This window comes from Macaca thibetana, chromosome 14 (genome assembly GCF_024542745.1).
Source record: "Macaca thibetana thibetana isolate TM-01 chromosome 14, ASM2454274v1, whole genome shotgun sequence".
Taxonomy (NCBI): domain Eukaryota; kingdom Metazoa; phylum Chordata; class Mammalia; order Primates; family Cercopithecidae; genus Macaca; species Macaca thibetana.
This window is the reverse complement of record NC_065591.1, coordinates 3,590,730-3,617,469: the sequence shown is the minus strand read 5'-3', so window position 1 is coordinate 3,617,469 and position 26,740 is coordinate 3,590,730. Positions and strand designations below refer to the sequence as shown.

General features: G+C 52.5%; 2 protein-coding genes across 3 annotated transcripts in view; one reads left to right on the top strand and one right to left on the bottom strand.

Moving 5' to 3' along the window:
- NADSYN1 (NAD synthetase 1) overlaps positions 1–26,740 on the top strand; it is a 559,458-nt gene that overhangs the window by 197,708 nt on the left and 335,010 nt on the right. The gene's annotated exons all lie outside the window — the stretch shown is intronic.
- The window catches only part of SHANK2 (SH3 and multiple ankyrin repeat domains 2), a 666,329-nt gene that overhangs the window by 530,039 nt on the left and 109,550 nt on the right, over positions 1–26,740 (bottom strand). For both annotated transcript variants that reach the window (XM_050758103.1, XM_050758102.1), the window contains exons 5-8: positions 24,381–24,452; positions 20,998–21,106; positions 6,809–6,960; positions 5,387–5,554 (exon numbers count right to left, since the gene is read on the bottom strand). In XM_050758103.1, coding sequence (XP_050614060.1) covers positions 5,387–5,554; positions 6,809–6,960; positions 20,998–21,106; positions 24,381–24,452 — 501 coding nt within the window. The remainder of the gene's footprint in view (positions 1–5,386; positions 5,555–6,808; positions 6,961–20,997; positions 21,107–24,380; positions 24,453–26,740) is intronic.

Here is a 26,740-nt window from a genome sequence, read left to right as displayed (position 1 = left end):
TCCCCAAAGTTGAGACACAGCGGCTATTCTGGCAAAAGGGCTGACAGCTGGATTTGGGGCTCTGTGAACTACTCCACGTTTAAGGAGGTTTTAGCCTGCACTCACACTTTCAGAGTTCTAAAAGAAAACAGCAACGCAACCAGAGCACTGATGTCTAAAGGGAGGACACGTTTGGAAAACACTAATTCAAGCAGGCATTCTCACAGAGAACAAGCGAGCTTCGGGTCCCATACGCATTTAGCTGGGTTTTCTTTCTTTCTTTGTGTTGTGTGTGTGTGTGTGTGTGTGTGTGTGTGTGTGTGTGTGTGTGTGTGTGTGTGTGTGTGTGTGTGTTGGAGTTTCGCTCTTGTTGTCCAGGCTGGAGTGCAGTGGCATGATATCGTCTCACTACAACCTCCGCCTGCCGGGTTCAAGTGATTTTCATGCCTCAGCCGCCCGAGTAGCTGGAATTACGGGCTTGCACCACCACACTTGGCTACTTTTTGTATTTTTAGTAGAGACGGGGTTTCACCATGTTGGCCAGGCTGGTCTCGAACTCCTGGCCTCAGGTAATCCACCTGCCTCAGCCTCCCAAAGTGCTGGGATTATAGGTGTGAGCCACCACACCCAGCCACATTTGACTGTTTTTACAAAGCCTCTGTCCTGTGCCTGGAGGGGCTCATTCACTAAAGGAAACGTGAATTTAAACGTTCCTCTTCCGGGCGCGCTCCCGTCTTCATGAAGTCAGTGACTGCTTTCAAAATCAGTCAACTGAGTCGATGATTCTCCATAATGTGGGTGGGCCCCATCCAATCAGCTGAAGGCCTCAAGAGCCTTCAACTCTTGAAGGGGAAAAGAGGATTGAGGTCCCCTGAGGAGGAAAAGATTCCGCCAGAGACGAACAGGACCCACACAGCGGGATCAACTCTTCCTGGGTCTCCGGCCTGCCCTGCAGATTTTGGACTTGCAGCTTCATGATTGCATGAGTCAATTCCTCAAAAACACTTTCTATTTAAAAAAATTCTGTATCTGTACACACACACACACACACGCACACATGTGCACACTCTATTGGTTCTGTTTCTCTGGAGAACCCTATCACCCGTGAATACAGAAGCAACAGCGAGTGGGTTCCATGGTGTCATCCAGTGACATCAAATGACAGTTCTGTTCATGTGAATCACCGACTTAGAGTTGACTGAGAACAAGACACATAACTCATTCTCCATTTGGCCAGGCGGGAGGGACGTCCCCAACATCCATGTCTCTTAGAGACTCACAACTCAGTCTTGTCCCCTGGGGCCAGCAGCTGTTAGGCAGAGACCTTGTGAGACTTGAGAAGGACGTGGGTGCTCAGGGTGCCACGACTCCCACCCCTCGCCCAGCCACGTCTGCTGGTGGAAATGTCTCGTGGGTGACTGCACCACCCCACCAGGAGCCTCCCCTCGTGCTGAACTTGACCTTGACCTCAAATCAGCCTAGTCAGTTTTAAAAACCAAGCTCATTAGAGCTTTGGCAGTCCCAGGAACTGCCCCTTTCCAAGCAGGTCACCTTGGAAGCTTGGGACAGCTCCCAACGCAGGCGGGATTCTCCTTCGGGAACTGCCTCTTCCACATCCTCAACAGGAGCCGAAGCACACACCGTGTGGACGGGCCTGGTCTTGAAAACACCAGCACAGAGCTGACAGCCAAGCGCAGCAAGGAGAGGAGATGGGCAGAGGAACGGAGCCGTGTCTCAGGGCGTGAGCGTCTGCATGGCCACGGCGTGAACCCAAGAGGCACCAGTGCCCAGAAACACAGAACACTGCCAGGCCTGCTCAGAAGCATGTCCACACACACATGGACCTGTATGTACGTGTGTGTGTGTGTATGTGTAATTTATGTTAGTCTTTCTGTCTCACATCTGGTTTCCCCACAAGGGAACACCAGGGGCTTGCATCAGGCATTTCTGTTCACTGCTGCAGGCTGTGTGTTCAGGACACTGAGACACGTCGCTGAGGATCACACCCAGTAGACGACGTCTGTGGCTGAATGAGCACCGGCAGTAGGTGGGGTCTGCGGTGCAGCCAGAATGCTTGGAAGTGGGTCAGGCGTGAAGAGGCGAGCGTGGTCAGGCTCAGGCCGGGAGACCTCTTGGGGACCCCCTGAAACAGCTCAGACACAAATGAGGAGGGTGCCAGGGGAATGAGCGTGGCCAGGGTCAGATGCTGTGGAGAGGCTCAGAAGGGCCAGGCCTGACACACAGCCGTGGGATGGCAGGGCCATCTGAGGCTGGAACTGTTGGTTGACAAAGGGAGAAGAGGTCAAGGGGAGGAAGGAAGAGGGAGCAAGGACAGAAACACTGGCAAGTTTAATCCAGGGAAAAAGCAAGGGCAGGGCAGGAGACTGAGGCGGGGAAGCAGCTCCCCCAACCCAAAAAGCTCCCTAGTGCTCTGCAAGAATTCCCCTGCTGCTTCTACATTCAGGGTGTGTCAGCCAGGGTTCTCCGGAGAAACACAACGTGTGTGTGTGTGTGTGTGTGTGTCCTGCTGCTTCTACATTCAGGGTGTATCAACCAGGGCTCTCCAGAGAAACAGAACCTGTGTGTGTGTGTGTGTGTGTGTGTGTGTGTGTGTGTGTGTGTGTGTGTGTGTGTGTCCTGCTGCTTCTACATTCAGGGTGTATCAACCAGGGCTCTCCAGAGAAACAGAACCTGTGTGTGTGTGTGTGTGTGTGTGTGTGTGTGTCCCCTGCTGCTTCTATATTCAGGTGTATCAGTCAGGGCTCTCCAGAGAAACACAACCTGTGTGTGTCTGTGTGTCTGTGTGTGTCCTGCTGCTTCTACACTCCAGGTATATCAGCCAGGGTTCTCCAGAGAAACACAACGTGTGTGTGTGTGTGTGTGTGTGTGTGTGTGTGTGTGTGTGTGTGTCCCCTGCTGCTTTTACATTCCAGATGTATCAGCCAGGGTTCTCCAGAGAAACAGAACCTGTGTGTGTGTGTCTGTGTGTGTCTGTGTCTGTCCTGCTGCTTCTACATTCAGGCTGTATCAGCCAGGGTTCTCCAGAGAAACACAACGTGTGTGTGTGTGTGTGTGTCCTGCTGCTTCTACATTCAGGGTGTATTAGCCAAGGTTGTCCATAGAAACAGAACCTGTGTGTGTGTGTCCATGTCCTGCTGCTTCTACATTCAGGTTGCATCAGCCAGGGTTCTCCGGAGAAACACAACCAATGTGTGTGTGTGTGCGCCCTGCTGCTTCTACATTCCAGGTGTATCAGCCAGGGTTCTCCAGAGAAACAGAACCTGTGTGTGTGTCTGTGTGTGACCTGCTGCTTCTACATTCCAGGTGTATCAGCCAGGGTTATCCATCGAAACAGAACCTGTGTGTGTGTGTGTGTGTGTCTGTGTGTGTCCTGCTGCTTCTACATTCAGGCTGTATCGGCCAGGGTTCTCCAGAGAAACAGAACCTCTGTGTGTGTGTGTGTGTGTGTGTGTGTGTGTGTGTGTGTCCATGTCCTGCTGCTTCTACATTCAGGGTGTATCGGCCAGGGTTCTCCAGAGAAACAGAACCTCTGTGTGTGTGTGTGTGTGTGTGTGTGTGTGTGTGTGTGTGTCCTGCTGCTTCTACATTCAGAGGGTATCAGCCGGTGTTCTCCAGAGAAACACAACCTGTGTATGTGTGTGTGTTTGTACATGTATACACTTACATGTTACATATGTATATGCACACAGAGAATTTTTAAGTTTAAAGTTTAAAATAGACACATAAAATTAAAGATGGAAATATTTTAAAGAGTTGGCTCATGCAGTCATGGAAGAGGTAAGTCTGAAATCTGCAGGGCAGGCTGGAGACCCAGGGCAGAGTTCAGTGGGAATCTGGAGTCTTTTTCCGGCAGAATTCCTTCTCTCTTGGGATCTCAGTGTTTTTTCTCGTAAGGGCTTCAACTGATTGGATGGGGCCCACCCACATTTGGAGAGTCATTGGCTTAACTCACAGTCCACTGACTCAAATGTTAATCCCACCTTAAAAAACACCTTCTCGGCAACTTCCAGAATATTGTTCGATCAAATATTTAGGAGCTACAGCCTAGCGAAGTTGACACATAACATTAATGATCACAGGGGAAAATTATTTTCCTTTTCCACAAAAAAAAGCACAAGAACGACAAGAAATCTCACTGCTCCTGCTCCCGAGAGCTCTGGCCTGGGTGTAGGCCTGGGGCTACCCTGAGCAGCTGCACAGATCCCTACTCACACCTCGGGGGGAACAGGGGCTTCTCCAGCCTGCAGGGCTGAAGATCGACCAGAACTGACCTAGCACAAGGAAAGCCCAGGGAGGGTGGGGCCTGCTGGCACCCCCACTGCCCACTCTGACCACAGTGGGCGGCGTGCATAACCTCCCTTACAGGTGTGCAAGGTGGCGATGGCCGAGGAGAACACACAGGTAGCCGGAGAAGCCATGGCAGTCACTGTGCAGAGGACCAACAAGAAACCAGCTCAGGGCCCTCTGTCCTTGACCTCCCCTTGCTATTCCAGAGCCTCCTCTTGACCTCCTGGGTAGACAGGCCCCATCAACTCTCCCTGACCCACCTCACGCCTCTGCCTGGAGACCCTGGCCTCCAGCCTGCACCTCTGAGCTCCCTCACTGTCCTCCGACTCTGGCAGGGCTCAGCCAAGGGAAGAGAGGCAGGCGTTCCTTCCCTGAGTCCTTCCTGACATGGGCCTGGGGGCCCCCTCCCTCCTCAGCCCCAGCTCTCCTGCTCCCGGGAGCACCATCTCCTCTCCCTGCCCGTCAGCTCACAGGTGCTGATGGCTCCCCAAGACTGCTCTTCTATGGGGGCCTCAGCCTTTAACCCCGTCCACACCCCTATCTGATCAGGTAAAGACTTTCCACTGCAGATAACAGGTAAAAATCTGTTTCTTGCCAAGACCACGGTTGACCTATCTCCTAATCCAACTGTTGCAAGGTGGGGCCTGAAAAACATGCCCCTTGTGCATGCAAATCAGGCCTTCCTGGGGTTCACCTGTACTCAGAAAACACTGGGGCTAAAACACCAGTGCTTTCTGGTATCCTGCCCTGTCAGGACGGTGGGAACCTGGAAAGCGCAGGGCTTCTAGGAAGGCGGCGTCTACCCCATAACTGCCGGGCACTCGTGCTGTGCAGAAACTCAGCAGCCTTGCCTAATCTCCCGGTTTCTCCAGAGAAGTCAGAAATGTCTATTTCTATGCAAATGTGTCTGTTTTCAAATACTGGTATTCACATTTTAAAATAATTTTCAATTCACGTATTTTTAGGAACTCTGGGCAAACTAAACAAAATACCCGAAGGTAGGATCTAACCTTCGGGCTGCCCTGATCATCTGGGGGATCGGAGGAGAAGGGAAGGTCGGTTCGTGGGTACGACAGATTGGAGGAGCAGGCCCACGTACCTGGTGGATCTCGTGCCAGCCGTTCTCATCTTTGCAGCACACGGTGGCATGTTCATGCAGGAGAAGCTCGCAGCAGTAGGGATCACCTCCGACGATGGCCGTGTGATACAGGGGGGTGAGGCCGTAACTGTCTTTATAATCCGGGGATGCACCAAGCTCTAAAAGAGTCTAGGGAAAAAAAAATCAAAATCTGTTGTTATTGGTCTCATGACCCCTTTTGCAGAGTGAGGCAATCAGGAAAGAAGCACCAGGACCACCCTCCCACAGGCCAAAGCAACCCACACCCTGAGTACCCAGTGCTTCTCCTGGGCTCCCCAGAATTAAGAAGAGTATAACTTGGCCGGGTGTGGGGGCTGACATCTGTAATCCCAGCACTTTGGGAGGCTGAGGCAGGCGGATCACCCGAGGTCAGGAGTTCAAGACCAGCCTGGCCAACATGGCAAAACCCCATCTCTACGAAAAATACAAAAAAACAGCTGGCATGGTGGCAGGCATCTGTAATCCCAGCTACTTGGGAGGCTAAGGCAGGAGAAACGCTTGAACCTGGGAGGTGGAGGTTGCAGTGAGCCTAGATTGCACCATGGCACTCCAGCCTAGGCAACAAGAGCGAAGCTCAGTCTCAAAAAAAAAAAAGTGGGGGGGTATAACTTTAGACAGTAACATTTCTAGTTCTGAAATAGCAAACAGTGTCCAGAAATGCAGGGCAGACTGTTGTTCAGATGAGGAGACCTGCAGCACTCAGACCCATCCTCGGCCTGGCCAACATTCTGTGCCGTGGTATGGCATGGGCAGCAATACAGTGACAGCAGCATGTGCCGAAGAGAGAAAAGGTACATGGTTTAACCTACATGCCCAGTGGAAAACCACCTCAATCTGCACGCGACGGTGGCAAACCTAGCAAGCATCGCATCTTCAAGAACGCTCCTGATTTCCGAGGAAGCCAACAGGTACAGTGTGGCTCTGCGTTCCCACCCAAATGTCAATTTAAATCGTAACCCTCAGTGCTGGAGGTGGGGCCTGGTGGGAGGTGATGGCTCATGGGGGCGGATTCTCAGGAATGGCTTAACACCACCTGCTTGGTGCTACTCTCATGATCGTGAGTCTCCCTGTGGATGGGGCTGGGGTTCAGCACTGGCCTTATGGGTCGAAAACACAAGTCCCTTGACTGAATAGAAGGTGAAAGATGACTTTTTGGGAACCACGAATTCTCAAAGCATCGACACCCAGGAGAGAGAACAGGAAAACCTGAAACCTGGCTTCACTTCCAAGCTCCGGCCGAAACACTGTGCACAGACCCCCTAGGGTGGGCCAAACACTGTGCACGGACCCCCTAGGGTGGGCACTGCAGGGATGGGATGGGGCAGCTGCCGGGGATCAGACAGAGCAGGGGGCTGCACCCACGTAAGATGGGCCCGGGTTTACCTTCAGGGCAACCTGGTTCCTCGCTCGCGCAGCTTTGTGCAGGGCGGTCATCCCATCTTTGGCACGGAAGTCCAGGTGAGCCCCGCCATTTCTGAGAGCTTTGATGACCTCCACAACGTTGTCCAGCTGAGCGGCTAAGGTCAGGGGGGTCTCTGAGGAACCCAAACACACACACTTTAGAACCAACATTTGTCACACCGCTCACACAGCCATATTCAGATGCCCAAAACTAAGCTGAAAGAACTGCCCCCACCCCCCACCACCTCCAGGCTGTTTACAGCTCCCACCACCCGGGAACCCCAAGAGTCCAGACACACTGCCTAGTGTGGCTCAGGCACCCCATGCGATGCAGTGACACACAGGGTCACGCGCGGATCACAGGAGTGGCAGAGGCAGGGATTCAACGGGACTGCTGTGTGGGCCACAGTCCAAGAGGCTGCCCCGGTGCCCTTCCCTCTGAGTACGCAGAATCCTGTTGTGCCATCTGGGTGCTTCCCGTACAGGAGAAGTGAAGGACTAAAGCCCTCGTTAGAGACGGGAAAGGCACACAGCCACCCTTCCTCATTCAATGTCACATTTACGGGCATCTTAGGAGATGCCAGCCATGGGCTGCAGGGGCACACACACAGATAAGACACGGAGTCCGTGCCCCCTGGAGCTCCCGATCTGGGTAAGTGGAAACTTTCCTTCATCAACGCGGTGCAGGATGACCCAGGAGGGAGGGCAGGGGCCCAGCAGACAGAAGGATGCCGCCTGCCTTTGTAGGGACAAGGGTCCCGTGCAGATGACCCTGAACCAGTCTGCAGCTGAGCGCGGCTAAGGACATCAGTATCTATGACAACAAATCTTTCCATCCATCTTCATCTTCCTAATGGGCTCACCATGGCCACTGCTAAGCATGAGGAACTATTTTGCTGTGGTTCATATGAGAGGCTCTTAATGTTCCAGAAAAGTGCACAGAGTACCAGGACAACACGCAAGTTCCCATGACCCAGAAACACCAACAGTGAATATTCACTCGGTCTCGAAGCACATTCCAGTGACGGAAGACTTCGGATGCCTTCCACGGGGGGTGTGCCTTGCTGACCCCTCACCCCTTCCCACCACCCTCCATCCCAGAAAGGGCACCTGCCTCGCGAGTGTGCACTGACTATTCCCATCTATTTTTAATTCTGATGTTTACTTATCCACAAATGGGTACCATCCTGAGGACTTTTAAAATTCACCCTAGGAACCACTCTGCAGCTTGCCACTTCGTGGTGAGATGCACAGGCTTAACCCCTCCACGTCAGGAGTGTGCCGTGTGTAGACACGACAGCATCTTCATTCATCCCCTCTCCATGTGAAAAGCAGGCTTCCTGTCTTCCCCAGCTAGGAAGACTGGAAGCTCAACAAGCATAACCTCAGAAGTGGCCCCAGTCTCCCTCAACGTGAACAATGGGTGGGAGTAAAAACATCTGTAATATTTTGAGATAACCTCAGAGACATGCAGACCCTCCAACTAGAGGCTGCCCAGCAGCCAGGTGGCTCCAAGGATGAGCAGATGTGCTTCGAAAAGTTGAGAAGTGGGGGCTCCTGGAAGCGCAGCAGGAGGGCACTAGCCACAGCTCTTTGTCCTGACACTGGGAGGTAGCACAGCAATGGGGGGGTGGGGGGGTAGGAGGCAGGAGGAGTGTAAGTGTTTAAGACAGCTGCTGCTACCCAGCGGGCACAGGGCAGTGCAGGCTGGAGCATGTGTACGCTGGTGTATATGTGCACACCTGTGTGCGTGCCTGTGTGCGTGTGTGCATGCCTGTGTGTGTGGGCATGCCTGTGTGTATGTACGCCTGTGTGTGCATGTGCATGCCTGTATGTGTGTGCATGCCTGTGTATGCATGTGCATGCCTCTGTGTGTGTGTGCATGACTACGTGTATGTGTGCATGCCTGTGTGTGCCTGTGTGCATGCCTGTGTGTGTGCCTGTGTGTGTGCCTGTGTGTGCGTGCCTGTGTGTGCCTGCCTTTATATATGCACACCTGTATGTGTGTGCACATGCCTGTGTGTGCATGCCTGTGTGTATATGCATGCCTCTGTGTGTGCATGCCTGTGTGTATGTGTGCATGCTTGTGTGTGCGCGCGCATGCCTCTGTGTGTGTGCATGTCTGTGTGCCTGTCTGTGTGTGTACATGCCTGTGTGCATGCCTGGGTGTATGTGCACATGCTTGTGTGTGTGCGTGCCTGTGTGTGTGTGTGCATGCCTGTGTGTGTGCATGGCTGTATGTGCGCATGCTTGTGTGTGTGTGCATGCCTGTGTGTGCATGCATGCCTGTGTGTGCGTGCCTGTGTGTGCATGCATGCCTGTGTGTGCGTGCATGCCTGTGTGTGTGCATGCCTCTATGTGTCTGCATGCCTCTGTGTGTGCATGCCTCTATGTGTCTGCATGCCTGTGTGCATGTTTGCGTGTGCATGCCTCTGTGTGTGTGCATGCTTGTGTGCATATCCATGTGTGTGTGCTCCTGGGTGCATCCTAGTGTCCAAGATCAATGGGGCTGCAAAAATCAAATGACTGGGCAAGCAATTCTTCCTATGAGGGGGAGTGACTGGTGTCAACAAAACCCAGCTCTTTCCCCAAAGGGCTGGGGGGCCTCCAGCAGGTTTTTTAGAAGATGATAGTTCAGGAGGCTGGGGATGCTCAGAAGGAAACCATCACGTGAAAGAAGACCACAGACGTATCACAGGTGTAGGAAACAACCTCACTGAAAGGGATGGGGAAAGAACTGCTGACCTCGGTAGCTCCAGACATGAATGGAGTCTGTAAGACTAAAGGCAAAAGGAACAGAATAGATAAAGCTGGGTTATAAGTCAACCAGAAAGTGAGTGCAGCCACATCGATAGAAGTAAGCAAGGGATTCAAAAGTGAATGGGAGGAAGGGGCCGATCTTGCAATGCAGACAAATTCCAAGCAATTCGCATCACTTCTTTGTCCTCAGGTGGTGGCGTGTAGCCTCCATTCCCCCGACCCCTTATGCGTGGGCTGTGTACAGTGGCTTCCTTCTGAGAGCACAGTGTGGAAAAGGGAAAAATGGGAGCATCTCTCCGTGGGGAAACCTGATGCACACAAGCTCAGCCAGGAGATGGGGGCAGCATCGCCCACGATGAGCCATGCCAACAGGACAGGCCCTCGGCACCGGGCGATGAGAAAGGCATTTCCCTCTGTGCTCCTCCTCCCCACAACCACAGCCCTGTCTAATTGTGAAAACACCAGATGGATCCCAATAAGGGGCACCCTACAGACACCTGACCAGTCCTCCTCTGAAACTGTCCAGGTCATCACCAACAGGGAGAGCCTGGGAAACGGTCACCGCCCAGAGAAGCCCAGGGAGACGAACGAGGGAACGTTGTGTGGGAACCGGGGTGGGGCCTGGGGACAGAAAAGGACCAGCAGATAAATGCTAATGAGAGAAGAAAAAAAATGTGGACTTCAGTTAATAATAATGCATCAATATTCGTTCTCTAATTGTGAGAAGCGTACCAAACTGGAGTAAGATGCTGATAAGGGGGGAACCTGGGTGTAGGATATACGGAAATTCTCTGTACTATCTTGGCACTTATTCTGTAAGTCCAGAACTGTTCTAAAATGAAAAGTTTGTTTAAAAATGCCTCCTGGCTGGGCATGGTGGCTCAAGCCTGTAATCCCAGCACTTTGGGAGGCCGAGACGGGCGGATCACAAGGTCAGGAGATCGAGACCATCCTGGCTAACACGGTGAAACCCCATCTCTACTGAAAAAATACAAAAAACTAGCCGGGCGAGGTGGCGGGCGCCTGTAGTCCCAGCTACTCAGGAGGCTGAGGCAGGAGAATGGCGTAAACCCGGGAGGCGGAGCTTGCAGTGAGCCGAGATAGTGCCACTGCACTCCAGCCTGGGTGACAGAGCGAGACACCGTCTCGGAAAAAAAAAAATTGCCTCCTGGCCATTGTGCGGGTTAATAGATTTAATGTAAAAAATGCTGCTGCTCAGACTGGCAGAAAATGTTTGTGAAAAGCATATAAAATACTTGTAGCCAAAATATACAGAGAACCCTTAAAACTCACCAACAAGCAAGCAAACCACCCAACTAAAAGAAGGATAAAATATTTAAATGGATACCTCACAACAGAAGATATTCAGATGGCAAACTCAGACATGAGAAGATGCTGCACACTGTATGTCATTAGGAAACTGCAAATTAAAGCAACAATTAGAGGCTGTGTTCAGTGGCTCATGTCTGCAATCGCAGCACTTTGGGAGCCAAGGCAGGAGGATCATTTGAGCCCAGGAGTTCAAGACCTGCCTGGGCAACATAAGGCCTCGCCTCTACTAAAAATTTTAAAAAGTACCAGGCATAGTGGCACACGCCTGTAGTCCCAGTTACTCAGGAGGCTGAAGTAGGAGGATCACTTGAGCTGAGATCAAGTTTTCAGTGAACCATGATCACACCACTGCACTCCAGCCTGGGAGACAGAGTAAGTCCCCGTCTTGGAAAAAAAAAAAAAAAAATACCTCGACGCAATTGTCAGAATGATGAAAATCTAGAACACTGACATCAAATGCTGGTGAGGATGTGGAGCAACAGGAACTCTCAACATTGCTGGCAGGAGTGCCAAATGGTGCAGTCACTTTGGAAGACAGTGTGACGAGTTCACACACAAGTAAACATGCACATACTCCACGATCCAGCAACTCAGCTCCTAGGTGTCTCCCTGAATGAGCTGAAAACTTACGCCCACACAGAAATCTCAGTGTTAGTGTTGACAGCAGCTTTATTCACCATTGCCCAAAACGGCAAACAATCCAGAGGTCCTTCAGTAGCTGAGTGGATAAATTATCCGTGACACATGCAGACAGCAAGATGCTGTTCAACACTAAAGAGAGACGAGCTGTCAAGCCACGACACAACACGAAGGAAGCTTAAATGCATATTGCCAAATGAATGAAACATCTGAAAAGTCTGCATGCTGTGTGATTCCAACTTGATGACATTCTAGAAAAGGCAAAACTACACAGCCAGTGGTTGGTCAGGCGCGGTGGCTCGTGCCTGTAATCCCAGTACACTGGGAGGCCGAGGCGGGCAGATCTTGAGGACAGGAGATCGAGACTATCCCGGTTAACACGGTGAAATCCCGTCTCTACTAAAAATACAAAAATTAGCTGAGCGTGGTAGCACACGCCTTCGTCTCAGCTACTCAGGAGGGTGAGGCAGGGGAATCGCTTGAACCCGGGAGGCAGAGGTTGCAGTGAGCTGAAATCATGCTACTGCACTCCAGCCTGGGTGACACAGCAAGACTCCGTCTCAAAAAAAAAAAAAAAAATCAGTGGTTGTGAGGGGTTAGACGGCAAGGGAGGGATGGATAGGTGGAGCACAGAGCAGTTTTAGGGCAAGGAAGCTAGGCTGTGTGATTCTATAACGATGGGTACAGGACAGGATGCATCTGTCCAAACCCACAACATGAGCAGCACCAAGCACGGACCCTCATGTAAACTACGGACTTCAGTTATTGTAACAAATGCCCTAAACCAGTGCAAGCTGTCAACAACAGGGGAGCTGGAAGTGAAAGTGCACAGGGGAAAACTCTGTACCTTCTGCCTGATTTTTCTGCCAACCTAAAACTGGGCTCTGTCCCCGACCCCAAGAGGGGCTCCTGAGGACCCTGGCCCCTGCCTCCGTGTCACCCCCACCCTCGCCACTCCCTCTACCACATTTTCCTTACTGAAGGCACGGCACCTTGCTCCATCTAAGAGCATGGCAGGGTGTGTGTAAGAAAAACCCTGAAATAATGAGACACTGTATTTGAAATAATTGGACCCTTAAAAACAGGTCTCTTTTTATAAGGAATTGTACCGAACAAACCAAAGGCACCCAAATATATTCACCAGTAGCAAAGGGAGTTATTTACTCGACGTCTTCCAGCTCCTTCATTGGCACTGGGTAATTTCTGCACCTCTCACCCTCTGCAGACGGAGGTTGACGGGGTTCCAGAACCATATTCTCTTGAATTGCCTCACCTTCCCAGGTGCTGTTAGTTCTGGGGAATCGCACTGGGTGATTCACTCAGGGGCCAAGGTGAGACTGCGGAGCATGAACTGTCAGTCATTGCACGCATCAAACAAGCCCCTTCCGCTCTTCACAACGATGCCCTGAAGGTAGTCGGTGCACCAGGACCCAGAATGTCCTTGAGGCCTCCTAACTGGGTGGTGCGGGAGGTGGGAAGGGGCTCCCCGGCGACAAAGCCCCACAGCAGCAAGAAGGGGGAGCCGGGGATGGGGGGTGGCCGAACTGGAGGAGCTCAGCCTCATAGGCAATGAGTGCACCACCGCCCTGGAAACAGATTCAGTAACTGGATTTCATCAGTGAGGTCCACACGCATCACAGGTGCTCTGCGGAATCGGGCTTCACAAAGGAACCCTCTCTTTCTGACTTCTCATCCAGATACTTAAAGAGTCGAAAGGCATTTCTAGCTTTATTAACCAGACCTCTGTTGCGGTTCCTAAGGCTTCTCTCAAATTTGGAGACAATGGTGCAAGATAAAAGGGCCAACCTAAGTTTTGTTCAAATTGTCAGGTTCACTTTCTGTTCGGGGCTTGGAAACACGACTGGTCTCATCTCAGAGGTTCCAACCAAAGCAGGAGACGAGCCCTGAGACTCTGGTGGGGGAAGTCTTTGTTTTTTTTTTAACACTACTTTCATCACCGTTACTTAATAAAATTTACATTTAGAACAGGTACCAGATGGTCGCCTGCAATCACACAGGCTGTTATGTTTTCACTGACAGGTCATTCCACTGGGATTTAATTATCTCAGTCTAGAGGGCTGCTTCTCTCTGCTCCCGCCCCATGTCCAGTCCCAAAACAGGGACATGGGGCCCAGGTCTGCAGGGCCTGGGACTGAGCAAGGCGTCATTTCCTGAGCTTAGCAAAAAGGCTGCTTTCAACTCTAAGCACAGACTCTGCTGCTCCCCAGGTGGCTTTGAGAAGTCACCAAACTCACTGTGGAGAGGCTAAAATATGGGATGGGAACATGCCCAGGCTGTGGTCGACAACCAGGAGGAAAGTGGGAATGTGAACAGCTTGTCCCCTACCTGGGTCATCCATGTCTAGCCAGGCCGGCTAATGCTAAGAGACCCCTGTTTGTCCCACTGTCTTTTCCCCCAGGAGTTGAGAGCAGGGACCTCCAAGGGCAAGCGGAGCCCAGGCTCTGCCTCTGCCCTCCGCAATGACTCAGCGACTGCTAGACTGGGCTGTGGTAACAAGATGCCAGAAGCTAGGTGGCTTAGAAGTGACAGACACGTATTGCTCACGAGGCTGGAAGTCCAAGATCAAGGTGCTGGCAGATTTGGCGTGTGTCTACCTGGCTCACAGAGGCCACCTTCTTGCTGCGGCCTCACAGGGTGGAAGGGGCGAGGGAGCTCTCTCGGCCTCTTTTGTAAGAGCACTAATCCCATTCATAAGGGCCCCACCCTCTTAATACCATCACCTAGGGGATTAGGGCTCAACAGTATGGGGGACGCAGACATCAGCCCTGGCGGCCGCTCAGCTGGGCTCTCAGAGCTTCAGATTCCTCCCAAGACAGTGGTGCCTGCAGGGGACCCCCCCTTGATTACCGAGCCGAGGCCTGGCAAGGCCCTGTTTGCTGCTGGAGCACAGCAGGTCACCAACAGACTGCAGCTATCACTCTCAAGTGCCCTTATTACTGGTAGGGTGGGTGACAGTGCCAGTCTCCCTGGGACCACCAGGCTTCCCAGGATATGGGGCATTCGGCACTAAAACCAGGGCAGTCCCAGGAAAACTGGACACATTGGTCACCCTGCCTGTTTCCTGGAGGCAGCCTGCCAGAGCCAACCCTATATTTCTCCCTCTGCGTCCAAAACCAGGAGAAAACAACATTGATTGAGCTGCTGTAGTTGATGCCGATGACAGGAACATTCTGGAAACTCTATTAAGGGTGGCACATGTCCCACAGGCTTAACCACTGATATGGTTTGGATGGGTGTCCTGCCCAAATCTCATGTGGAAATGTAATCTCCAGGGTTGGAGGTGGGGCCTGGTGGGAAGTGACTGGATCCTGGGGATGGATTTGTCATGGTTTAGCACCATCCCCTTCCTTGGTGCTGTCCTGGCAAAAGTGAGTGAACTCTTACAAGATCTGATTGTTTAAAAGTGTGGCACCTCTCTCTCTCTCCCTCTCTCCCCTTCTCACTCTCTCTCCTCCTCTGCCCGTCTCTCTCTCTCTCTCGCCCTCTCCCCTTCTCTCTCTCTCTCCCCCTCTCCCCTTCTCTCTCTCCCCCTCCCCACCTCCCTCTCTCTCTCCTGCTTTCGCCATGCGATGCGCCTGCTCTTCCTCTGCCTTCCGCCATGAGTAAAAGCTCCCAGAGGCCTCCCCAGAAGCAGATGCCACCAGTTTCCTGTACAGCCTGAAGAACCTAGAGCCAATTAAATCTCTTTTCTTTATAAACTACCCAGCCTCAGGTATTTCTTTACAGCAATGTGAAAATAGCCTGATAGCACCACACTGCTCATCTAATGCTCACCTTTTCCTGCCCTGTTATCATTCAGTTTAGGAGACAAGAGGATGGAAGCTGAGAGAGGTTCTTTAACCTGGTCTTCACACAGCCGGCTGCAGAGAAGCGGGGGGTTAAAGTCTCCTCTCTGGGGCTCTCCATGGCCTGGCATTGAGCTGGGCATTGGAAGGGTCACCTCTGCAGTTCCAACATAGGGCTCCCTGGTCCTGCACCTCTGAAGCCCAGCGTCTCTAACAGTGGTGTCATCCGTGTGGCCGGGTAGTGTCGGCGTTTCAGTCAGGAGGATGCATATCTGTCCTTCCCACTCTGCCTTCTCCTACTCTGCCTTGACAGAAACAAAGTGAAGGTGGTGTCTTCCCTGGCAACACGGGGCTCTGGCTTCTCACCAGAGCTTCCGTTTAGCTTGTCTCCCCTGATATTCGCTCTGTGTGTGCCTGAGGGTTGCTATAAGCCATTGTTATGGAATTACAGCTACCTTTGTTTCTGAGAGCACCCACCCGGGCTTACTTTTCTCTTTTCCCTCATCACCCTGGGTCCCCACTTCGCTGCCCCTCCGTCAGCACTGCTGGTTTCTCTCCTGATTTGAGAAAACAAGTGAGAATTCTTGAGACACTGGTGGCAGGCGCAGAAGTTGGGAAGCAGAGTGGTGTGAGGCCAGGGCCACCTGCGCTGTCTGCAGCCGACCCGTGGGTCTGCACTTGGCCTTCAGTTTCGGAACTTTCTGCCTTAGTTACCCCTTTTCCCTTTTTATTTGCCATACATAATGTTTTTGGCCTTACAAAAATATGTCAGTGTATATGATCGCTGTTAGTTTTACCTGTACAAAAACCTGCATACAGGCGTTTATGGCAGCTTGACCCACAATTGCCAAAAGCTGGAAGCAGCCCAGACGTCCTTTAGAAGGCGAGTGGATAAGCAAACCGCGGTACGTGGGAAAATGGAACATTGTCCAGCGCAAACAGGAAACATGCTTCCAAGCTGTGAAAGGCCTGGAGGCACCTTCCGCACGTGCTGCCAAGTGAAAGAAGCCGATCTGAAGCACACTGTGTGATTATAAGATTCCAGCTCTAGAACATTCTGGAAAAGGAGAATGTGAAAGGGTCAGCAAGGCTGGGTGTGGTGGCTCATGCCTGTAATCCCAGCACTTTGGGAGGCCGAGGTGCGCAGATCACCTGAGGTCAGGAATGTGAGTCCAGCCTGGCCAATGTAGTGAAACCCTATCTATACTACAAATAAAAAAATTAGTTGAGCATGGTAGCACATGTCTGTAATCCCAGTTACTGGGAGGCTGAGGCAGGAGAATCGCTTGAACGCGGGAGGCGGAGGTTGCAGTGAGGCAAGATTGTGCCACCGCACTGCAGCCTGGGCGACAGAGAGAGACTCAGTCTCAAAAAAAACCAAAACAAAACAAAACAAAAAGGGTCAGCAGCTGCCAGGGACTCAGGGATGAACAGGGGCACAGAGGAGCTCTCAGGCCGTGAAGCTGATCTTTATGATACTGTGATGGTGGATACAGGACATCTGGCAAAAGTGACAGAATGTACAACACCAAGCTTGAACCCTCATATAAGCTCTGGACTTTGGGATCACTCGTGGGTACAACTCCAGGCATAAATCCTCGTGTAAGCTCGACTTTAGGATCACTAGTGGGTGCTACACCAAGCACGAACCGTCGTGTAAGCTCTGACTTTAGGATCACTATTGGTTCACTGATTGTAACACATGTGCCACACTAAAGCAAGATATTACTAACATGGGAAACTGGGGGAGGGGACAATATGGGAACTCACATGCAATTTTCTGTCAGCCTAAAACTGCTCTAAAAAATCCGCTCTGCTCATTTCACAAAAGGGAGGCAGGAGAAGAGGAAGTTCTGCTTTATAGAGAAATATGAGCCACTACGAGAAGAAAAACTGATTCATAAAATTGCCGTTTGGCAACAATCAGGGGAGAACTGATTCCATAATTCTGCTTTAAATTTTAAAATTGAAAATAAGAGGCTGGGCTCAGTGGCTCACGCCTGTAATCCAAACACTTCAGGAGGCCGAGGCAGGACGACTGCTTGAGCCCAGGAGGTTGAAGACCAGCTTGGGTCACATGGGGAGACCCTCATCTCTACAAAAAAATATAAAAATTAGCCCAGAGGCTTGTCATCGTGAGAATATTTCAGAACATTCATAAGGTAACTCTGTGCTACTGTCTCCACGGATCAGGCTCCCAAGCCGTTTCTACTCAGTTCTGGGAAACACGGTCAGGTCTTTCTCCTTTAATTCTGCTGCTTCGCAGTGGTTCACAACAACTATGGACTTTCTGCATTGGCACCGGCCTAATCCAGAATTCCAGCGGCAGAATTTCGAGTATGGTGGCATGTACCTGTAGTCCCAGCTATTCAAGAGGCTGAGGCGGGAGGATCAACTGAGTTCAGGAGGTCAAGGCTGCAGTGAGCTGTGATCGTGCCAGCCTGGGTGACAGAAGGAGATCCTGTCCCAAGAAGAAGGAAGGGGAGGGAAGAGGAGGGGAGAGGCCAGGCGCGGTAGCTCACACCTGTAATCCCAGCACTTTGGGAGGCCGAGGCCGGTGATCACCTGAGCTCAGGAGTTTGAGACCAGCCTGGGTAACATGGCAAAACCCCATCTCTACAAAGAATAGCTTGGCGTGGTGGCACATGCCTGCAGTCCCAGCTACTTGGGAGGCTGAGGTGGGAGAATCACCTGAACCTGGGAGGTCAAGGCTGCAGGGAGCTGAGATTGCGCCACTACACTCCAGCCTGGGTAACAGAGGGAGACCCTGTCTCAAAAAAAAAAAAAAAAAAAAAAAAAAAAAAAAGGAAAGAGGAGGGGAGGGGTAATGATTTCTGTCGAGGCCAAAACCAAAACAAAATAAACCCCCAACCTCTGTGTGTGCTCATCGTCTCCCTGGGTGATGCAGGGAAGTGTCCTGTAAGGAAGCACGCACGCATTCTGTCTTTGAGCACCAGACCCACCGGGGCCCCGTCCCAGGCCCCGGCCCCACGGGTCTCTGCCTTTGCTGGAGACCCTAGAACGCCTGTCCTTAAGTGAGTGATCTTTCCCAGGAGCCACTTGTCAGGGACCTGATGACAGCAGGAGTTCCTGTGTCTTCTCTGGGTTTGGTCCTTGTCATCAGTAAACCAGCCCGGAGGCTTGTCATCATGAGAATATTTCAGAACTTTCGAAAGGTAACTCCGTGCTACCATCTCCACGGAACAGGCTCCCGAGCCGTCTCTCCTGAGTTCTGGGGAACGTGGTCAGGTCTTTCTCCCTCTTTAATTACGCACCTCCACAATGGCTCTAACAACTATGAACTTGATGTTTGGCACCGGCCTAATCCAGGATTCGAGTGGCAGCAGCTTTAACTCCAGGCAGGGCCCAGAGAAATCGCTGCTTACCTGTTCAGAGTCTGCACTGATGCGTTTTTAGCAGCAAATTGAGGGTCTATTCTGGAATAACAGTCATTTCAGAACTCTTAAAGTCAAGACACCAACAAGAGTCTGGTGAAGGAAGCCGGGGGAGGCCTGGCTTGGGACGGGGGCCAATTACAGCGGGCACATGAGGAAGAGAGGAGCACAGCAGCTCAGAAGGGACTCCCAGCCTCCTTCTACTGCCGGCCAGGCCAAGGCGAGACAGAGGGCCACGCTGCCTGGTTACCCCACAGCAGCATTAGAAACAGCCCTGGATGAGGCCAGGATGAAGACATAAGTGGCTCTGCCAGGATGGTGGGAGCCACGGCCAAAGGCTGTCTCCAGGGAGAGTCCGGGTCAGCAGCTCAGGATGAAGGCTGCCCGTGGAGGTGCTCCGAGGCTCAAGGTCAAGCTCAGGAGCCCCTGGGTCCATTTACTTTCACAGCCTCAGATGGAAAGGGCTCAAGTCCTCACAGAGCCAGGAGCTGGTGCAGAGGCCATCGCCAGAGAGAAACTGCCACGTCAGCGCAGCACAGAATGCGTCCACATCGGGGAAGGCCGACTGGCCAGGGCTCTCCCGAGCTGCCTGCAGACCTGCACGCTCTCCGTCACACCACCATGCCCGGGTCAGGCCTCTCTGCTTCCCACCTCAGCTCCTCTCCTCCTCCCACTGCCGGCCCCACGGCTGAGGGCCACCACTCACATAAGATGAAGCCCTGCAGCTGCCCACCACCCTCCAGATGCCCTGCAGGCCTAGACTCTACTACTCCTGCCTGCCACATGCCCTTGTCCCCATCACTGCCTTTCCGCTCTCCTCCTCTCCAGATGTCCCCAGCAACACAAGCCCCACTCAGCCTCCTGCTTCATGCCATCAGCTGGGACTGCCCAGACCTCCAGCGAAAGCTCGGCCTTGTCCACGTCACTGCCCTGCACACAGACCCTCAGGCTTCCCTGACTCATGGAGGATCGGCGCAGGGCCTGGGGCCTGCTCAGCTGTAGACGGGCACTCACCTTCCTATCCTTTCCCTACCCGCTGGGTGCACTCTGCCCCTCCGAGCCACGCTCATGCAGTCCTGCCTCCTGATGTCACAGGCATCAAAGCTCCCGTGCCGGCTCCTCCTGCCGCTCACAGTGAAGCCTAAGAGACACAGACAACTGCAAAGAGGCAAGGACAGTCCTCCAGCAGTGCTCAGGCAGAGGTGTGCAGGCTGGATCCACACCCAGCAGCGTCTCCCCCGGCGTTCAGAGGTCTGAGGGGTTCCCACAAATGATGAGAAAGTGGCATCCTTCAGTTGACAAACACATTTGTTGTGTATTTTATATTTTGGAGGTGTGACACCAGTACGTGACGACGGCACACCATGCGGGGGCCAGAAGCAGGGCTGGCACACTCAAGACAAGAGGGGAGGGAGGTGCCCACTGCCCTGAGCCCAGGAGGAGTGTTCCCAGCCCAGGATAGCCCACCTGAGGGGGCATACTCTGAGTTGCTATGGAGACCCTCAGCTCCGCCTCTCTTGGTTCTCCATAAGACCTAACCTCTGCCTGCCAACTCCAGCTGGTGCCCTGCTGGCAAGGGACTGTCACCTGGGGTGACAGTGCTCACACCCAGGGACAGTGGGTGATGTCTGGAGACACTGTTGGTTGTCACAACTAGGTGTTGCTATTGACGCTGAGTGGAGGCGGGGGCTGGCACTGAACCCTTTGGTGCACAGGACGGTCACGCTGCAAAGACACACTCGTGGAACCACCAAGGGCCTGGGCTGTCTTTCCCGACCGATGCTTAGAGGCCCACACTCGTTAGGAATGCGGTTTCCAGCAGGGGAATAAGAAGATGCGTGTGTGCAGATGCCTGTCTGCTGGGCTGCCCGTGCCCAGCGGAAGGCAGAAACACACATCCTCCGCCTTTACAAACATATGTGTCTCCAAAGATCCAAGGCTGGCACACAGGGGCACAACACATGCGTGTCATCTGCTCATTCATTCACTTCCTCAACAATTCTGCACTGAGCACCTGCCGTGCTCCAGGCCCCGTGCAAGACGCTGGGGATGCCCCATGGACAAGACGGACTCAGCCCCTGCTGACTGAGAAGCCAGGAGAGTGAGAATGCACCTGTAAACACCAAGCAAAACCAAGTAAAACGTAACGGCCGCGTCATTCACGGGTAGCCTGAGCAGCGGGCTGGCCTTTTCTATGCTTCCGTAAAGCCTGGTAAGGTCCCCTCTAGCGAGTGCCCACCTCCGGTCTCGAGGTCGTGGAAATTGGGATCCAGGCCTCGGTCCAGCATCTTGGCGATCTTCTCCACCGAGCGATGCTGAATGTGATCCATGCATTTCTTCAGATTGGTCTAGAAGGAAAAACAATACAATTCGAACATCTTTATAAGAAATGTCCCAACCTGAGTAACGAAGTAAGACCCCATCTCTACAAAAAAATCAAAAAATTATGGCCGGGCGCGGTGGCTCAAGCCTGTAATCCCAGCACTTTGGGAGGCCGAGACGGGCTGATCACGAGGTCAGGAGATTGAGACCATCCTGGCTAAGATGGTGAAACCCCATCTCTACTAAAAAATACAAAAAACTAGCCGGGCGAGGTGGCGGGCGCCTGTAGTCCCAGCTACTCGGGAGGCTGAGGCAGGAGAATGGCGTAAACCCGGGAGGCGGAGCTTGCAGTGAGCCGAGATCACGTCACTGCACTCCAGCCTGGGCGACAGAGCGAGACTCCGTCTCAAAATAAATAAATAAATAAATAAATAAATAAATAAATAAATAAATAAAAATTAAAAATTAGCCAGATGTGGTGGAACACGTGATTCCAGCTACTCGGGAGGCTGAGGCAAGAGGATCACCTGAGCCAAGGCTGCAGTGAGCTGTGTTCATGCCACTGCACTCCAGCCTGGGCAACAGAGCAAGACCTGTCTCAAGAAAGAAAAACAAATGTCCTTCCAGGGTCTGGGAAAGTTCCTGACTGGTACACTCGGGAGACCCACTCTCGCCAGGGCGCACTGCAAGCCCTGAGGCTCCTGGAGCTGAGGCTTTTGGAACCACAGGCTGAGCACAGTGTCTGGCACAAGGCAAGTCCTGGATGAATGTTTAAATCATCAGCCTGTCCTGGATGAATGTTTAAAATCCCCTCACTCTTCACCATCCTGGTGCTACGGACTTACTGTGTGCATCCCCCAAAAATTCCTAAGTTGAATAATCTCCGACGTAATAGCATTGAGAGGTAAGGCCTTTGGGAGGTGACAAAGTCAGGAGGGTGAAGCCCTCGTGAATGGGAGTAGTGTCACTACAGAAGACGTCCCAGAAAGCTCCCTTGCCCCTTTCTCCCGCGTGAAGGCAGAGCAAGACGATGGCCATCCCAACCAGGAACTAGGCCTTCGCCAGATGCTGAACCTGCCGATGCCACGATCTCAGACTTCCAGCCTCCAGAATGGTGAGAGACACACTTTTGTGGTTTATAAGTTACCCAAGGTATTTCGTAAAAGCAGCGCAAATGGCCTCAGATACTTTGCTGAGAGCTACGGATGTTCCTCTGCTTTTGGAAGAGACAGCCGGGCTGCTGGAGCACTTTTCAAATCTCCAGTTTCCAGGGCCAGCCTCCTGCCTCCATCGCCACAGAGTGAGGCCCGCGGATTGGTATTTAACCCACTTTGTGGTGAACCCCGTGGCCACACAGGCAGAAAACAGCGAAGCCTGGTCCCCGAGTGGCTCAAGGTGAAGGGCGGGGCTCATTTGCTGTGAGGTCATGATGGTCCGCAGCTCAACCTGACGGGGTGGGAACTTTCCTACCCTCCCAGCCTCGCTGTAAGAAAAGTCATGATCCTCTGCCCATCCAGAGCCAGCCTGGGCTGTCTGAGCAGGACTGTGGGACTTGGCACCCCTCTGCCTGCTGCGTCTAACACTCCTCACCAGCCTAATTCTTTGTCCCTACTCTGTACCTCTCTCAAAATAAAGAAAGGGGACAAAGGTGGCTTCTGACACAGCAGGTTCCTGGGCCTCTCAGCCTCCTGGCACAGGTGGGATTTCCACCTGACCGTTTTCTGTAGAGTCCAGAACCAGACCTGATCCAATGCCCCAAAACGCACGACCTACACATGATGTCACTGAAACCCTGCATTGTTATTTACAAATCAGCATTTTTAAAATTCACAAATACGTTTTTATCTGCACATCAGAGGGTGATTAAAAAAAAAAAAACCCAGAAGCACCCAGACCTTGCTGTCTGAATGCCGCTTTCCAGGCAAACTCCAGGGCAGAGGCAGGGGAAGGATAGGAAGAGCCCAGAGCATCTTGTGCCAGAAAGTGGCCGGTGCGTCCAGGATGCTGGGGACGCGCCACAGGGCAGAGCACCAGAGGAAGGGCAACTGCCGGCCACATCTGGACAACCTGAGCACAAAAATCAATAATGATAATGACAGATTAGAACCCAGTGAGTACAGTAAGAATCCCGCCGGGCACAGTGGCTCACGCCTGTAATCCCAGCACTTTGGGAGGCCGAGGTGGATGGATCACCTGAGGTCAGGAGTTTGAGACCAACCTGGCCAACATGGCAAAACCCCATCACTACTAAAAATACAAAATCGCCAGCCATGGTGGTGCGTGCCTGTAATCCCAGCCACTCGGGAGGCTGAGGCAGAAGGATCGCTGGAACCCGGGAGGCAGAGGTTGCAGTGAGCCAAGATTATGCCACTGCACTGAAGCCTGGGCAGCACAGCAAAACTCTGTCTCAAACAAACCAACCAAACAGAATCCTTGCATCCATCTGATGTAAGAAGTGGGGGCAGCCAAACAAAACCCGAGCGGATCCTGCTGGCTGAGAAAGCCATTGGTGAGCTCGCAGCTGCAGGGAAGCTCACCTGGAGAGCACCAGGGCCCTCGAAGGGAAGCGCTTCAGGCAGCTGCCCCGACTCTCCACCCCATGCTCTGCAGGGAATGCTCTTGGGCTCTCCTTAGGAACAGCACCAGGGGCCGGGACAAAAGCCTCCTGGGTATTACAGATTCCTCCTCCTGTCAGTTAAGCAAACTGCTCGGCCCACATACCCTATGCCTCAGACCCCTCTCCATGCCTCCTCCTCAACTCACACAGCACCCTGAGAAACAGCAGGGTGTCCGTGGCGTGGATGTCTTATGTGGGACTCTGAGCTCAAGGCATAGTGCATTCTGCCAGGTTGTGAACACCGTGTGCAATGCCCTTGCTGCTCACCTGCAGTCTAACTTCAGTGCAGTTTACGTCAACAGCACTTTCACAAGGTTTTTCCTGAAGCAACAACAGCAGAACACTAATACGGGACTCGGCATGGACCCTCTTCCCTCCACCACGCCGTGCGTCTAGATCCCACTCTCTTCGGAGCTACCGCTTTTGATCCTCCCTGTAGCAGCCAGTGGGATCTGCCCCCCCTTCCCCGAGCCCCCACAGCCACAACAAGCAGCCCCTGCTGCTTCCCGGGTGGGTCTCCGCAGTGTGCACCGTGGCGGCCGGTCTGCCTGTACATCCCAGACTGGCCACATGCCACGCCAGGTACACAGCAGGTGCCCCTGGAAGCGGAGTGTCTAAAGATAACACAACAAGATAACAACGAGGACGCCGTACGTGTAAATAACAGCCCGTTCCCTGCATACCTTTGTGTGGAGCTTGGCCAACTGTTTCTCATCGAGACTGGCTTGTTTATACACCCGCTTCTTGTATCGAAACTGGCACAGGGGAAAAAAAAAAAAGAGAGAAAGAAAACAGGTCAATGCTTCACACAGCTGTTCAGAGGGAAAATGGGCCTGTTCCTTGGCTATGTCATAGAAGACGGGGAACCCCACAGCAAACTCTTCCAGTTTTAAATAAATGACTGGTATTTGCACCCCAGAGCCTACAACATCCTAAGCGTCACGTTTGCCAAGATTCTGCAGCAGTTTAGCCAAAAAACCATAAAAAGAAACAGGAGCAAGGGGAAGGGAAGATCCTGCAGGTGAGGAGCTGGGGGTCTCCCACCCGGTGATGGGCTCCCCAGCTAACGGGATGGTGACGGTTCCTCCCGGGGGAATCGATCAGTTCTCGACAAGGCATTTTTGGTAAACAAGGATGCTGCTCCAAACACCAGGTTTTTCTCCTACATCGTCCACCTTAGTTAAAAGACACCTTAGAAGCCCCACCTGGGAAAGGCCCCACCTCCTGTACTCCCGCAACCTCCACCCAGAACGCTGGAGCTACTGTTTTTCCCTGCAAACAGCAGCGCCTCCTTTGAACTGGAAATTACATCATTGCATGGACCGAGGGGCATGTCTTCCTCGGATGTAGGGAGTAAGCAACACTGTCGGAGCGGGCTTGGTGGGTCTCTAAAACACCTCCTCCCTCCCCCAGCACCCCGCTGGGCTGGAGATGCTGCAGAAGGTCTGGGAAGGACACTGAGCATTTAGGAGTCTCAGCAGTTTGGAGTCGGGACCTCTGTTTCAATCCCAGCCCTAACGCTCTCAACTCACAGGGTAACTCAGGGCTGGGCACTTTCCTGTCTCACCTCAGTTTCCTCATCTGCCCCATGGGGATAACAGCACCACCTCCCAGAGTGGCCCGAGCATTGAATGCAAGCCTCCTGGCACAGACCTGCCACTAGACAAGTCCACTTTCTCTCTCCCTCCTTACTGCCCTTGATGCCGTCACCCTGCACGGTTACACGTGTGCTCAGGGCCAGCAAAAACTGCCCCTGGGTAAAATGACAGTGCAGAGTAGTGGGTGGGTGAGCTCATCCTGAAACCGAAAGCCGCATCTCATGGAACGCTTCCAAATAAACAACCCTATTCTCCTTTTTCCACCATGCCAGACAAAACGGCTATTTGACAAAAGACAAAATTCTTGTGCACAGACTGATACTTGTAGGGTTTTGTTTTCAAGTGCCAAAATAAACCAGCTGTGAAATCAGACAGTTCTGTGAAATGCAGGCTGCACAGAGTTTGGGGAGACAGTGTGCTGGTCAGAAGGGCACGCATTCATTTCCCAGAACAGAGCAGGTAGGAAGAGCTACAGGCCCATTTTAGAATTTCCACCTCTGATTCTAGATTCCAGGACAGCAGGTTCTGTGTGTCCATGCCCTGGAACCAATCACGCCTCTGGTCCAGATTTCAGAAGCCGCTGAGAATGATGCCAGGTGCCTTCTCAGGCTCACAATCATGTGGCTAAGCCTAAAAGTCTCAGGGAATTCAATTCCACGGGTCCCCTTTCCAGATATAAAATAATCCGCTCAGGCCTATAGCATCTCTGGGCAGGAGGGTAAAGTATTCAAGCGGGGAGTGTTTATTCCAGAGTCATAAACATTTATAGCCCGTGACTACAGAGGACACCGGCTTAGAACCACAAATCCTTTTTCTTGCTATTTCTCCAACGTTTCATAAGCAGCCCACCCTATTATGCTGAAATTATCTGAAGCAAAGAGCCCAGACTGATGCCTGCCCCTAATGTGTCAATTCCTGGGTCAATCTCAGCCTTTGCAGTGGGTCACCTGGTGGGACAGTGGCCTGGGGAGATGAATAAACCTAAGTACCAGCAACAATTTTGGCCAGGCATGGTGGCTCACACCTGTAATCCCAGCACTTTGGGAGGCCAAGGCAGGTGGATCACCTGAGGCCAGAAATTTAAGACCAGCCTGGCCAACATGGTGAAACCCGTCTCTACTAAAAATACAAAAATTAGCTGGGCATGGCATGGTGGTGGGCACCTGTAATCCCAGCTACTCAGGAGGCTGAGGCATGAGAATCACTTGAACCCAGCAGGCGGAGGCTGCAGTGAGCCGAGATCACACCACTGCAATCCAGCCTGGGTGACAGAGCGAGACTCGGTCTCAAAAGCAAAACAAAACAAAAACCAAACAGAAAGTATCAGCAACAATTTCATGACAATGAAATCAGAGCAGCAGCTGCAACGTCAATCTGGGGACTTGTGGATGGCCAGACTCACAACACACACACTGTTCCATGAATACCTTCTCTGGCCCTCACCA